The following is a 16,895-nucleotide window of genomic DNA, read 5'->3' as shown; positions in this document are numbered from 1 at the left end:
TTATTATCTTTCTATTATCCCCCCCCCCCCCCACCCCGCAAACACAACTATCCCTGGAAAAATTTTCTGGATCTGCACATGTTATGTGTAATTATATTGTGTGTAAACATCATAACTTGATACACTGTAATTGATACACTTTCTACCCTGTTTAAAAAAACTTTCCATAATGTAGCTCAAACTTAATGATGATGGTCTTTGATTTGCTGGAGATTAAGGGGAAATCCATTAGCACTGATGTAATCTGCTTGTATCAGTCATACAGGGTACTCCAGAATCAATCTCCCAGCCTGCATGGCCATTTTCCATAAAATGCAAGGGCGTAAGATTCTGTATGCAAATTAAGTGCCTGTTTACAGACATTGATCTAAACAAAACAAATGAGATTTCTGTGTACTCCTACAAACAGTGCTGTCACTGAATTTCAAGACATCTGTCTTTCTGTTTCTTTCTGTTACTGGATCCTAGTTCATAATTTGTCTTGTTTGCTAATGGCAAGAAGCACATGTTGAGAACAACGGAATGCCAAGAGGTTCAAAAGAAGACTGTTTCATCAACCTATCAGGACTGTCAAATGTGGCAGAGTGCAGGGAAGTCTACAAAAATCTGTCCCTGACAGATTGATAATAATGGTGATAATCATTACTCACGGAAGAAAATTGAAAAATTGCAATGCTTAATGTTTCCATACTCTTTTCAATTTATTATACATTCTTGTAACATTGTGTATACATCCAGAACATAAAATGTGAAGGGTGATTGCCAAAAGTGAATAAAAAAGATCAGAATTGATTTTTTTCTATTCATAGAATTACAAGTGTTTATTAAAACTGACTAATTTTCTAAACTGTGTACTGGTATTCTGTTATGAGCTGGTGATATGTGGTGGTCATTTGTCACCACACAGAGAACCAAGAGAAGCACATGAATTAATTTCCATAACTAGAACCCTTGTCATTATTGGATTTTCAAATGTACTGCATGGCCTCAAATACCACCATATTGTCACAACCAAGTATTAGTTTCCAAAGCTTTTTCCATCTACATCTCTAGCATTATATTCCTATAGCAATACAGGCAGAATACTACTATAGGTTCATAGTAGTGAATCAATAAATAAGACAAACTAATTCCCTCTCCAGAATTATTCTTAGTTAGCCTCAGGATATAGTGGTGCCTCAGAGATGCCAACTCTGTGATTGAATTTTCAAGAAATTTCGACAATGCAACCAGTGTGTTTCTACGTTATTAGCTCGGAAATGAAGTGATAAAGCCGCTTGGACTTCAGGCAGCAGTTCTTTTCCTAAAACTGTTTATTTCTTCTAACAGATTTGGCGTCCATCAAGAAGACCTATACAATTTAGGGGTTTCAGTCCGCAGCCTTATCTTGTTTGCTTCTTTCCTTTCCCGCTAAATACTGTGGTTTTACTAATACTCGGGGGCGTAAATTTTCGTGGATTTAATGAAAATTACAGTCTTAAGGATATGTAAATTTTTGGACAGTGATCCTATTAATACAATATGTTATTAGAAATTGCACCTCAATGAACATTTTTTTTATCTCAACAGCGAATTTTGATGAAACCATAGTTCTTTAAAAATAAACAGAACAATCCAGTTTTCCTGTCTTGTTTACTAGCTTTATTTTCCTACTTATAATTATAATTTTATTGATAAATATCAAGCATGCATTTTCTCCAGTGAAAGAGTTTTATAAGACAGTGTAAGACTGGCTGCTGGTCCATATCTGTTATTCAGTACATAAAGAGCATGCCGCTGGTGTGTTGACTGATACTATTGTGTTAATATGCTCATCAGGCCCTGGTAATTTCTGCCGCAGAGTCCTTCAATGAATAAAACAATATCTGCATGGTGTCCCCCCACAGTGAATGGTTCAACGACACTGGTGGCCAGATCCCTGATACAAAATCAATGCTACACGTCTAAACCTTATTAATCCTCTAATGAGGAATCATATTTCTAATCACCTTTTTATTTGCTAAAGCCAACTTTCTTCCGTTATTCTTTCATGTTCTGGCAGAAGAAAATTTGCTGCTATTTTTTGTTATATTGGCAGTAGAAAATTTGCTACAATGTATTACTTTTAAAAATTATCCTTAATTGATGTTACTTCAGGGTTTCGTATCATTAGTGGTTATTCTGCTTTTCATAACAAAGTTAAATGGCTGCATGATTATAATCCATATCCATGGTGATGGTTGCATGTCCTTGCATGTACATATGAAACAAAATATGCATCTATTGTAAATAGAATCCATATCAAATAAATAAAAGAGAGAGAAGATTTACATCTAGCATACACCAATCTTCTCACAAACATTTTTTTTGCTCTCAATTTCCATTCAGGTTTCTAGCAATTATTTAAATTCAATTGAAAATCAAATCCTATCATTGAAGCAAATGCTATTAAAGAAGCAATGGTTCTTTTGTTTAAACTATATGAGGGAACAAATCAATCAATGCATAAAAAGCCCACACAGAACTTGTAGATGTAATCTGTTCCATAAGATGATGAGGGGCCTTGGTATGGGCTGCATGGGTTTTTTGGTGTAATGGAGATGTTAACACATGAAGGTGCTGATCTGATCTTCATTAGCTGGAATACTGGCATTGATTTCTTAACCATTAAGAATGGCCTTTCAGTAGAAATACCAGGACTTAAAGCAAGGTCCATATAATATCTTTACAAATCCCACTATATTGATCTGGAATAAAATGTCCATGCATGATCTCTTAAGATCAAGTTAAATTTTACTGAACTAAACTTATATAACAAGTTGAACAAGCCAGTCTAGTAGAATTTTTTTTTGGTTAGAAAATTTTTTAAGCCTGATATTTTAATTATGAAACATTCACAGTCATGAATGTTTCCTAATTATAAAACCTTAACATGATGACCATACCATTATTATGATGCGAAACAGCCAAGATGAGGAGGTTAGCAAAGTCATCAGGCATGAAACTATTAATTCTTCACTCTATCACAAATTAACAATGTTTACAAACACCTCAGGTCAACAGATAACTTTACAGTGCAGTCATAAACTCTTTGACAGATCTTTGATTGTTATTCGGGCTCTACTGCATTAACTATACTTTGCAATCTAACTGAAGCACGCAAGAATTTAGCCAGTGGGCAGAAAATACTTCAAAGTTATTAGCATCTCTTATTGCAGAGTGAGGATTCAGAACCTTACCCCTATAATCTTCTGGGAAATTTTAACAGTAACTGATATCTGTTTTAAATCATTTGTATTGAAAAACAATTTCTATGCATGCAGCTAAGACATCTCTTGTTAAAAGTCTCCTCTGCTTAGCATTGGACTGTTATGCAATACAGCTACATAACCAAAGCCATTTACAAATAAGTTATTTTATTACTAGAAGAGTCTCTTAAAAATGTAAGTAATGATAAAGCAAAACCTATGTGTATGTCTAGGTCATGAGACACAAGTGTCGTTTTGGAGCCGTAGTGAGAAGTACCAATTGAATTGAAAAGGAATGCAATAAAATACAACTCTTAAGGGATTAAGATACTTATATTTTGAATTGAAGTGAGAAGAAATGATGAAGGAAATCAAGAATAAAAGTTACATTCTGATTTTACAGTTATGCAACAACTGTCTCTGTAAATTCGAATATTAAATCTTAACAAGGAAAGAATACAGAATCATGAAAACAAAGACAATAGAATTTGATGAGTGGATACATACAGGTGTAGTATCCCATTGGGCTCCAGGACATGTTGCTTTGGTACATCCCCCGGTTGAGGGCGTAGGGATCTGCCCCACTGTACCCTGGCTGTCCAGAATACATGACCTTGATATACCAAATTATCACACTAAGATCCTCATGTTTAGAATACTAGTCCTCTCCTCCCTGACATGCTGAAGTCACTTAAAAGTCTAAACCACGGAACAACTCCAACCAAGTGTCAATCCGGAAGTCTGTTTTCCTATCTCAATGTTTATCTCTTCTATCTTAGAGCAGTATAGGAAGTGAAAAAAATTAACAGTCCCCTGAAATCAAAAAAATGTGAGCAGTACTTTACAGCACCCTCCCGGCTGTGACCATGTTGTGGCAAGAGACTTGGAATCAATCGGACTTCAGTCCCAGGTAACATGTCGCTGCATCTGCTGGGCAATTCAGTAGCTAATTGGACTGCCTTCAGTCGTGGTGCTACTTCAGTTGAGAGAGGACAGCTTATATGTCCAATACTGCGATGAACTCTTACAGCCTCTCCCCCAGTGGCCAATGAAATGTGCTTCCTCCCAATATGAATTGACTGCCTGCATAGATTTCCTATATTCATTACATACTTTTAATGCAGGGCTCTTCACACAGAATGAAAGGGAAAAAAAATTAATTTTCTAGAATTATCTGACACTGGGATCTTAAATATTGACTGTCACCGAGTATCGATGCTTCATTACGTGGGGAGGATGAGGGCTGTGTATACAGTGGGCTGAGGAGCCAGACTCAAAAGTACTCCTGTACTAAACGTCTACAACTTAATTCAGCGCCCAGTGGCTATGTTTTCACCATGTTTAGCTTAAGTTTTTACCTTATGAAGGAAATTTTCTTATTCCATCTGTCAATACACTAATACCAAAACAGATCGATACATGTGCATTTCAAATTTCAAATAATCTGGATGAAATGAAAAAAAATCAATGGAAGTGCTGAGTTTTACTCCTTATGTCAATGATCTTAATCTCTAAATTTTAAGTCAAGCTGAGTTAAATTCAGGGTCCCAAATTTATGGTCAAATATGTATCAATATGTATGAATTGAAGATGCAGTCACTCATGTTTGAATGAATGAGCTGTATTTTTCTATTTCATAAAACTGTCCTTTATCAAAGATCGCACTAATCTAGACAGTACTTTTAAGACACAGAATTTTTAAAAAAAGTTTTTCAGTGAATATTTAATTTTGACACATAGTATTGCAGTTATTAATTGTATTTAAAAATATTTCCTCATGCATTTACTAAAGTTTCTATTTATTGTCATAGAGGTGAATTGTTGTCCAGTTTATATTACATGTACATACAAGTTATGCCACTTCTTAAAAATAATTCCTTACTTGATTATTTATGAGGGCTGAGTAAATTAAAGGATGCTCTTCATTATAGGCTCCTCCATATCTGCCGTACTATGCACATTCTCAATCATGCAGTTAAAAAAGTCAATCAATTAATCATTTAGAAATAAAGCTGCATCTCACTGCATGATTACGAATTCTGTGCATTTTACCAATTATCGAAATTAACTAGATGAGTCTATCATGCATTTGCTTGTTGTTTGTTCATTGGGTCGCTTCATAAGGGGCTCAATTGATACAAAGCCCAATCTAAGCACGGTACAAACTCTGACAAAATGCAGTCAGTTTCTGTGAAAAGCCATTTTGTAAATTGCATGATAATGCTTCATAATGTATTTCAGAGTGCTTTCAGCAGTACAGTTTTTTGTTATTGATTCTTTCTCAAATGTTGATACTTCCCACATATGCTCGGAAACTCATTTGCAGTGTAATGTAGAGCAACAGGTGTTTCAACAAATGACGTTGTACACGGGGACACCTTACAGCCATACAAGATACAAATTAATATACATGCTATTAAAACTAATTAACTGACAAAATTTTCTGGCACATAATGTTTAAAAATGTGTAACATATTGTGTTTTCATTGAGAAACTTCAAACTAAAGAAGAAATAATGAATTAATGAGAGACATCATTTAACCTTTGAAAGATTTACAGTGCCATGAATTTTTACTCATTTTCAGGGGAAAAATTGTTTTTAAAATAAATGTTTTTAAGAGGCCAAGCTTCTGTGCATCATGAATAATTTGATTCTTTTATCAATAGACTAAATCTGTCAACTATATACAATGCTTTTTTGAAGAGAATAAAAACGCTTACTGGTCAAATTCGACAGGTACATGTACAAAGCAGCAGTAAGTGCATACTCTAATACCAGTGTCACTTCAAATACCCCCAAGTATATGTACTGTATTTGAGACTGGTTTGTATCTCTGTCAGATTTATATTTGATTCCATGATAACACTACCTTTCACTCAGCAGTAAGTACCTATCACATGTTGTTTACTACACAGTTTTAAATTTAATTTCTATCAGTTAAGGAATATGTTTAACTTACTTCCCTGGCCTTGGGGGATGCACTTTAAGGCTTTCCTCATTCTATTCACTGTACAATATCTATTGCAATACTTAATTAAGTTATACATGTAATAATTTTTCATTATACATGTGTTTCAAGTAGGCAAGTTGCTAATTTTATTCAAGCAATGCATAAAATATACTAATGATTTTGTCATGATTGAGAAAAAGTTTGCAGCTGATTCAAAGGTTATAAGTTAAAAAATTGATAGTATTAATTACATGAGAGTTCTATTTAAAATTGTGCTTAAATTGTGTTAAAAAATCCTTCCATGTTGTGATTTACAGAATAAGTGCGTATAACTCTTCATTCAGTTGAGCTTAATCTGTCGTTTGAGCATTTTTTGTTTAAGGAGTTTACAATTTGACTCTAACACACTAAACTTAAAGTATATAGATTGATCAATAAGATTATCTACAGTACTACAATAATGGTTTCACTGGATTTGTGGGCGACCTATAGATTGAGAATAATAACGGTTCCAGCTGGTAACAGTACAGCCTGCAGGTAAGTCACAGCTGAGACCCTCAATACAGCACAAGGAGAAATCCAGCCTGCAGGTAAGTCACAGCTGAAACCCTCAGTACGGGACAAGGAGAAATCCAGATCATTATTGTTTTAAAATCAAGGAAAGTCAGTCAAGTCAATCCACTCAGTCAAACTGAATCAACAGTAGTCATTTTGAAGTCCCAAAGAATCTGGTGAAATTAAAGTCATCCCACATTAGACTTAAACAAACCAAAGATTATCAAAATATATCTTCAATTCATCTCATTATGATGCAGCAAAAATCTGTCAAATTACCATTACCCTTGGATGTGTCTGATATTGTCAAATAGAACAAGAAATCTGTGAGCCAATGCTCACTAGTGATACCCCCGCTCTGATGTGAATATGCAAAATAAGCAAAGTCGACATTTAACAGAAAGCTGGCATTCGATTGGTACAGAAATATATCCCACAATATGGCATGCCTAAACAAATAGTGTGTTAAAATTTCAAGCATCTGCAATAAATAGCTGCTGAGAAATCTTTGAGGAAAATTTGTTTGAAAATTTTGGCTAAAATAAACAAAGTACTCATTTAAAGGGAAGATTGGTACAAAAATATATCCCACAATATGGCATGCCTTAACAAACACTGTGTAAAAATTTCAAGCATCTGCGATAAATAGCTGCTGAGAAATCTTTAACGAAAATTTGTTTGAAAATTTTGGCAAAAAATAAACAAAGTCGTCATTTAACAGGAAGTTGACGTCTGATTGGTACAAAAATACATCCCACAATATAGCATGCCAATACAAATACTGTGTAAAAATTTCAAGCATCTGCGATAAACAGTTGCTGAGAATTCTTTGACGGAAATTTGTTTGAAAATTTTTGCTAAAAAATAAGCAAAGTCGTCATTTAACAGGAAGTTGACGTCTGATTGGTACAAAAATATATCCCACCATATGGCATGCCTATACAAATACTGTGTAAAAATTTCAAGCATCTGCGATAAACAGTTGCTGATAAATCTTTGACGAAAATTTGTTTGAAAATTTTGGTTAAAAAATAAGCTAAGTCGTCATTTTACAGGAAGTTGATGTCCGATTGGTACAAAAATATATCCCACGATATGGCATGCCTTAACAAACGCTGTGTTAAAATTTCAAGCATCTGCGATAAATAGTTGCTGAGATAAATGCGACAGAAATATTTGTTACGGACGGACAGACAGACGGACGGACGGACAGACAGACACACAAGGGTAAAACAGTATACCCCCTCTCCTTCGGAGCGGGGGTATAACAAAGGACTTACCTCCGCAACATTGAATGTGAGACTGTGACCTTAGAAATTAACTAGCTATACAATTTCAAATACAATACAACACAAAAAATACCTTAAGTTAATTAATACTTATTAATTCAAAAAGACCTCATAATATCATCTAAATATTTTTTTAATCTTTAAAATCAAATTCACAAAAACCTCATGTTAGGCAGAGTTTCCCCTCTCTATTTCTATGTACAAAGTTTGACCCTAGCTTGTACCCTATCCATTATCCATGTTAGTTAAAATATTTGAAGAACCCTGAGAATTATTTACATACCGGTATTTATAAACATGTATATGTACAAGTTTAATTTCATATCTATTTTATAAGCTATGACATCCATACTTTTAGTGCAGGCTAGTTTTCACATTTACCATATTTGATAAATGCCCAGATATTGCCTTGTGTATTTATTATCAGTGTTTGAAATTACCGTCCGCCCAAGACACATATTTTTTGGCACAGGCAACCAAATTTGTTTGTACAAGTGCCCAACTGGACATGGATATTTTTTTAGCCAAGCGTATATAATATCGGAATCGGAGTTTTGAGAATTTTTCACTGATTCTTGTAACACAATCACTTTCCTTGTATGGTCATTTAGAAAGTCAAAACAAGCATTTATGTAGACAATGCTTGACATGTGAGCGTGGCGATGTAGAGTCCCCAATCATGCCATGGATTAATGCAGGGTTATCTCAGCGAGATTCATTTAGACTGAAAAATTTTTACGTACGTCTCCATCCCCATCATACGGCTCTTTTGAACGCGGATGACTCTGCAGAATACGGAGCAGTGTTTAGTTTACACGGAGATGACAAGGTCTTTAATTTTCCTTCAAACTCGCTCATAAATTGTTTAATTCAAATTTCTTTTCGCTTAAATCATATAGATATGATTAAGCTTTCAAATGGTACAAAATTCTAACAAATCGAAAAAGGTTTTTATCTGTTGTTGGTGTTTAGACATCAAAATCGTCAATAATTTTTTTAAACATAAACTTTAAGTAACAAGTGTGACCGTTCAACATCATTTCAATACAATTTTAAAGTATACAAATCTGTCAAAATCATAAACATGCGACACTTAGTGATTCAGTCAAATTTGCCCAAACTTCGGCCGGTTGTTACGATAGAAGTACGCTGAACTAAATCAACTTTTTAGTTTGAACATCATTTTAATTCCCTATAAACATAAAATGTTTGTTTCCTACCGTTAAATGATTTAAATCCCATAAAATTTGAACTTGTTTTTATTCAATCCATTTCAACAGTCAGAGATTCGAAAGAGATGTCCGTCAATTTTTTTTTGCTGAGATTAGTGGACGATAACTTTACTTTTAATGTCAACTATTTTTCCGGGCTAGTAAAATTTTACAGGTCTGACAAATTATACTAGCTGTCAGCCCTGAGTGTCTAGCTAGTTTTTTGACGAGTTTAAAACACTGTTATATATCATAGTCTGTCCCAAGATATTTATGCTGCACATTTGGATGAAATTTAATAAAAATACACATACCTGTGAAAGAAGTGCAATTAAAATCGATGGAAGAGAAAATCTCTAAGATAACTTGAATCACACATTGCCATTTTTCCCTTGTAAAAATTCACAGGAATGAAAAAAGCTCTCCTAAGGAGATTTATAATGGGGAATGTTAACATCTTTTTTCCATTCGGAAATCACTCGGACCTTGTACAAATTTTCAACGTTATCATCTGCCTACCTTCACCTCTTTAGCAATGTAAAATCACCGTAGGGCCACACCAATATAATTTCTTGTTGGTTGGACAGCCAATGAAAAAAGGAACAAGCGGGCGAGCGTTAAATAATAAAATTATTTTCATTTTTAGGCCGTACATAAATAAATTTGTGCGGATGGTTATATTTTTGCTACTTGTTTCTGATTTATACATAAAAACTATTTAAAATACAATATATAGAGCGGAAATTGAACAGTGCAGAATTTCCTGGATGCAGACAGCTAATTATATTATTATTTGTACAGTTTTTTCAAATACCATTGCGCGGGGTCAGACAAACAAGAAATTATATTGGTGGGGCCTAGACTTTTTATTTTTAGCCGTGTATTGAAACCTGATAAGCTAGAGAGGGTGTTTCGAAGGGGAAATCTTGGGATTTTTTCATACTATTGAATGAACATCGTCTGAACCAAGAGGTATTTATAAATATTGAATAAGTTAAGAAAATATGCGGCAAAAATATCTCACATACATCATGCTCCCCGATTACTTGACAATGCTACACATTAAGAATGGAATTCACACATTGTGTTTTGAATATCTACATTGTTTCACAACATTTTGTGCAGCGATTTAAGGGGAGTTGAAATATAAGCAATATCTTAGCTCAGGTTGAAATATGAGAGGGCTCTGTAAGCCTCATCTTCTATCATGCTCTCTTACTCTTGCCAAATATCGCTTATATTTCAAGACAGTACCCATGTGTTTTTTAATTTTTTGTAAAGCAAGTGTCCTGCATAAATTATAGGTCACATTCAGCATTGGAAGCATGACTGATATTATGTAATTTCAGAAGCATTATTCCTTCAGGTAAATGTAGGGACCGTACATACTTAGACCTAGCTGCTCCAAAAACTTGGAATGAAAACAATTACACTTCTGGCCATAGTAGATTACCGGGTAGTATGTATCATTGGAGAAAAACGCTGAATTTATGTACAATATTTTGGATGGTGGAATAATCTATCATCCATTATGTAGGTATAATTGGACACAAATGTTTTGTTCCAAGATGATTAATATCATCAAATTAATTTCTTTTGTAAGCTAAGAATAACCTAATTCCAAAAAAATTGTTTGAATACAGGATGAAATAACAATACTGGGTACAAAATTTTTCTCCCATTTACAACTTAAAATTTCTTACTATATCCAAACATTTATACTAAATCATACTTTAACTAAATTTAATATCAATTAATTTCAATATAGACAAGGACATTTAATATTAACATACATGTAACTGTACAAGACCTTTGGAATTACCCCCCTTTCTACCTTCCCTTTACTGTACATTTAATATCAGCTTTTAAAAATCCTATGCTTATAAATACACCATAAACTTACTGATGTAAAGTTGTAAACCAATATAAAGGTGAGGCTTAGTGGCTAGAATTCATTTTTTTTAAAATTTTATCACTAGATGCAACTTCATTGTCCCATCTATTTCTTTAAAAGAACAGATAAATTCATGTTTTTGATCTCTTAAATTCTCTATGACACAAAAGTCAGTCTAATTAGATTGAACCAAAGCTTACATGGATCTTCTTTAAAATTCTTGAATCAAATGGTGACATTCAGACAAAAGCCAAAGTCTCAAAAATACTCTATCTCCTGTACTCTTATCAAGCTAAAAATGACATAGAACTTGTCATGAGAGGTAGGTGCTATACATTAAGGGGAAGGAGATAATCATAACTTGTATTTATTGTCATTATCAAATAATATTTAATGAAGTTTGATGGACAGTGAGTAATAAAGCAGTTGTCTTTCTATCCTTACAGGTGTATCTAGAATATATCTGTCTCTCTATCCTTATTGGTGTATCTAGAATATATCTGCAGCTATAGACAAAGCATCTGTTCACATTCCATGAATTTTATTTCATTATTTTAGCACCACAATGTCATGATCAGAATATACATTTTATGTTTAGATGTAAAATGTTACAATGCAAGATCCTTTCATAAACAACTGACTTCAATGATAGAATTCTAATGAATGTTAGTGAGTTGTAATTTTTTTTTAAAGAGTACTCCAACGAACAAAAATGTCAATTGAACATCATGTTATTAAGGAGGCCGGGCTGTTAACATATTAACCATCAGATCTGATTTAAACTTTGACATATGATATCTAAGGCCATAAACTATCAGTTAGTAAAGAGTAAATCCAAATATCTTAGTTTTAATAAATTAATCATTTTCCTATATCTTTATACGGAACTCTTCTTCTTAAGGAGATTAAAATACTATGAATAACTTAACCTAATGTTATCAAAATAAATTAAACATTCTGGTAGTATTGTTTTAGAACCATTCCACCATTGTCCTGTACAGAACAAATGTATTGTACAATGTAAATCTTCTTTGTTTTGTGTATAATAGTCTCACAAATTTTTTAGGGGTAAATTGTTGCACTTATCTAATAAACAATTAAAGCTAAGATTCATTTTTTTATGTTTACTTTGGAAATTAGTACATGTATCACTTACTCATTTCTTTTACATGCAGAATCAGTCTTGCCACAAGTGCGAGGTATTCCTCCTGAAAGAAAGACAAAATTGGAGGACTTCGTACAGTAGATTAGAGTAATAAGTATTAATCAAGTGTAACAAAATTGAAATGTGTGCTTGTTGTGATTCAAAGCTACAAATAAGCTGTCTTTCTTTGATATATTTATATCCAGTAATCAATTTAAGTTTTCTAATGAAATCTTACTATGAGCTGGATTTACTATAATAATAAATCAAAATTTAAGACAAAATTGCACTAAAATTATAATAGCTTTATCATTTGTATAAGCCATTTCATTATCATCTTGTTTTCAAAGAAATTTCATGGTAAATTGGCCATCTTTAAAAACAATTTAGTTTTCTACAAAACCTTTCAAATTTTGAATGATGCAGACCACTACATTATTTGAACTTATACAATAATCAGTCTGATTTATAAAACCATACAAATTCAATAGTATGTTTTGGAAATCAAGAAATTTAAATCAGGAAGTCTCTAAGACATTATTTATTCATTGTGGCATAATTTGTGTCACAAATATTATGTTGCTGTCAAAAGTCAAGTTTTTAAATACTGTATCGTACATCTTTATTCATATAATTTGCAATAATTTGGGAAATCTCCATATTATTTGACAAGGGCAAATAAATAGTGCTATAAAAATATCTGCAATTACTGATGGTTAATCTACTCATTTATATACCAAATTAACTTGACTCTGGGGCCAAATAATTATCTTCTTCACTCTTGATCTCATTCTCACTTTCAGAAAAAGTGAGACTGAGATGACTTTCAATTTCATGACATGGATCAAGCCAATATGTCTCATCTAGTCTCACTACACTGTAGTCCTACCCGTGTTTTGGCCTTCTGAAATACATGGTTCTCCATTTCTATGCTGGACTTCGTCATTGGAGAAGCTGATGATCTCACAGCTTCCTCACTGAAAAATGTTGTATATGTTGCATCATACACTTTAAAACAGATATTACTACTTCTGAATTCCTATATAATGAGTGTCAAGGTGGTGGATTCCATCAATAACACAATTACATGTATAAGACAGAGCAGCTATTGACTGATCAAAGCCAGATAATTAGGGTATAACTAAAACTAAGGTATTGTTATAGTCTTTTCAACAAAATGTATTCTGTATGACTTTGAATTTAACTTCTAAAAATTATTGACCACTGAAACTGACCACAGAGGAGCACATGCCAGAGATATCAGAATTCTAATGTGCCACAAAAAAAACGGCATTTGACACATTTTTGAACTTGGTTGATAATTGATCACATTTGTACATAGATTTGATGCATGCCGAATATGACATACAGGTAATAATTAAGGAATAAGGAATAATTCTTTGAGTCTTATGAGGTGATAATTTTGGTCAGGGCGTGATCAAATCCAATAAAGCCTAAAGGGCTTTATGATATATTTGATCACCCCCCCCCCCATCCCCGCCGGACCGAAATTATCACCTCATAATATTCAAAGAATGATTCCTTCTTACTTATATTTATATAATTTTAAGCCATTGTCCATCATCCAATTTAAATATAAATAAGCAAACCCCGCTGGTGCCTCAATTGACGTCATTTATATTTATGGGTTATATAGTACAAAATCAATATGTAGTGTTATCACAGGCAAAGACACTGGAAAATGTAAATATTCACATTTATATTTCCAAACAACTCAGAGTTTTTCAAAACTGACAAAGTAAGAGGGTTAGCCAATAAATTTACCATAGTTACTTCTTACCATATAATTTCTAGCCATATCTACTATACATATATGGCCAGAAATTAGTCCTGACTTTAACCCCTTTCTATTTGTAACCAGTAACATTGGTTACAATGCTTGATTATGAATAATTTTCAAACTTTGATGTTCTTGTGACAGGATTGAGCCGATCCCCACCTTTTTTTTCAAGTTTTTTATACTGAAGTTTTTCATTTCTTATTTATCTCTTATAACCTCTCATATAAGTCTCTAGTCGAAAATAACAGAAATATCACGAGTGGTTGACATTTTTTATTCACATTCGTTTTCTGTATAATTTTTTTTTTAAAGAAGGGGGTAGTGCACGGTCCTGTCCACAAGCATTATATGTATAGTTATAGGCAGTGGTATAGTGACCAGACACCAGTGCAGTTTAGCATCGATAACTTTATTTGAAATTGGAATACAATATTTATTTCTGTCTGATCAATGTAATACCAAGTTTTAAAAATCAAACCTACCAGAACCTAAAGACTTTGATATGTCGTAAGACAAAAGTATATGACATCTTCAACAGTTCAATGATTGTTTGATTTTCTCTGTACCATCGTACATAACGAACCATGAACTCTCTAAATACCAACTGTCTGATAACATTATACTTTTATCATCACAGCCAACAGTTAAAGTATAACCGATAGCAAAAAATATTTACATTTGAGCCACCACTTTTGCACGAAAGGGTTCGCCTCTCCAATCCATAACTTGATCAGCCATTTTACACTGGAGAGCTATTATAAAAAGACAGACAACTCTTAACAATGTCATTCGGAGTACTCTCGGAAATTTTCAGAAAAACTCTCTTTTTACTTTAGGACGAGGTAATCCGAAAGATTTGTCCAAAAATCAAAGAACTAAAAGTACTGGAAAACATATAGCAAGCTATAGTCCGTATTATTCATGGCTTTTCCCTGTTTTTTCTAAATTATTTGAATTTAATTTTTTCATTTCTTATTTATCTCTTATAACCACTTACATGCATATATGTGTCTCTAGTCAAAAATAACAGAAATAGCACGAGTGGGCTTTTGCCAGGAAAAGGTCAGATAGTATGGACTAAAGTCGGTCCCAAGATATTCATGCTGCTCATTTTCTTAAATTATTTTATACTTAGAAATTCCCCTTCGTTCATTCAATACTATGATTTTTTTTTTAAAATTCTATATGAACGTCCTCTCTATAGCTTGTAAGGTTTCAATAAAAAGCTAAAAATAAAGAGTCTACGGGGATCTTGCATTGCAAAAGAGATGAAAGTACCCGGATGATAATGTTGAAAAATTGCGGGAGGTATTACGAGTGACTTCCGAATTAAGAAAAGATGTAAACATTTTCCATTATGAATATCCGTAAGTAAGTTTTCGTTTCTGTAAGTTCCCTGGGTAAAAAGAGACGAATTATCTATCAAGAATTTTTTTTTTATATCGATTACAATTATACGTCATTGACAGGTTTGTTTATATAATTAAAATTCGCCAAAAAGTAATGAAAGCAATAACTTGGGACATACTATATAGCACGTTTGCATAATATTTCTTTATCTCTAGATATTGCTATACTCTGTCCCAAGTTTCTACTCCCACCACATTTTGTTTAAATATCGATAATCATAAATATCTTTGTGCCAAAACTACGTCCATCCCTAGATAGAAACAAGAGGCCCAGGGGCCACATCGCTCACCAGAGCAACAATTGCCTTAATTCTGATCAAATTAGCATTACAGTATCAAAATATCTTGACAACTAAGTACAGTAGATCTTGCTAAAAAAAATTGAAAATCTGCCAATTTTTATCCACCTCTTTTTGTTTTTTGGTAAATACCAAGCCCCTTTTGTTGTTGTACCTGTAAGAAGATTTTTCTCTATTCCTATATACCCCCCCCCCCCCCCATTTCCTGGCCCCACTTTTCTCTAGGGAATCATGGTTTCATCAAACTTAAATCTGCATAACATGTGCTTTCACACTAAGTACTGAGTTTTGGACCGAAAACTTTCTCAGAATATTTTTAAAAATTTTCTCTATATATTCCTATGTAAAAATTCAAACCGCCAACACGACCCCGCCCTTTCACTAGGGACTGGTTTTGCAAACTTGAATTTACACTACCCAATGATGCCTCTACACAAGTTTAAGCTTTTCTGGCCTAATAGTCTTTAAAAAGAAAATTTTTAAAGATTTTCTCTATATATAAAAATTTATCCCCCATTGTGGCCCCGCCCTACCCCAAGGGACCATGATTTGAACAAACTTGAATCTACATTATCTGAGGAAGGTTACACGCCAATTTGAGCTTTCTTGGCCAAATAGTTTTTAAAAGAATTTTTTTTAAAGATTTTCTCTATATATTCTTGTATAAAAATTTATCCCCTAATTGTGGCACCACCCTACCCCCAGGGACCATGATTTGAACAATCTTGAATCTACACTATCTAAGGATGCTTCCAATCAAATTTGAGCTTTCCTGGCCTAATAGTTTTTGAGAAGAAGGTTTTTAAAGATTTTCTCTATATATTCCTATGTAAAACTTGATCCCCCCATTGTGGCCCCACCCTGCCGCCAGGGACCATGATTTGAACAAACTTGAATCTACACTACCTGAGGATGCTTCCATTTTAATTTGAGCTTTCCTGGCCTAATAGTTTTTGAGAAGAAGATTTTCAAAGATTTTCTCTATATATTCCTATGTAAAACATAATCCCCCTATTGTGGCCCCATCCTACCGCCAGGGACCATGATTTGAACAAACTTAAATCTACACTACCTGAGGATGCTTCAATTTTAATTTGAGCTTTCCTGGCCTAATA

The 16,895-nt window shown here is 33.4% G+C and overlaps 1 protein-coding gene across 4 annotated transcripts in view; it reads right to left on the bottom strand.

Moving 5' to 3' along the window:
- The window catches only part of LOC128187981 (mediator of RNA polymerase II transcription subunit 15-like), a 39,155-nt gene that overhangs the window by 14,518 nt on the left and 7,742 nt on the right, over positions 1-16,895 (bottom strand). For 2 of the 4 annotated variants that reach the window (XM_052858729.1, XM_052858730.1), the window contains 2 exons: positions 13,161-13,248; positions 12,284-12,335 (listed from right to left, as the gene is read on the bottom strand). In XM_052858729.1, the coding sequence (XP_052714689.1) occupies positions 12,284-12,335; positions 13,161-13,248 (140 nt within the window). Of the gene's footprint in view, positions 1-3,734; positions 4,236-12,283; positions 12,336-13,160; positions 13,249-14,748; positions 14,825-16,895 lie in introns of those variants that run through there. The other 2 variants (XM_052858728.1, XM_052858731.1) reach the window with 2 other exon arrangements.

This window comes from Crassostrea angulata, chromosome 6 (assembly GCF_025612915.1).
Source record: "Crassostrea angulata isolate pt1a10 chromosome 6, ASM2561291v2, whole genome shotgun sequence".
Lineage (NCBI taxonomy): Eukaryota > Metazoa > Mollusca > Bivalvia > Ostreida > Ostreidae > Magallana > Magallana angulata.
Note: the sequence above shows the minus strand (reverse complement) of the source record. Positions and strands in the feature narration are given on the sequence as shown.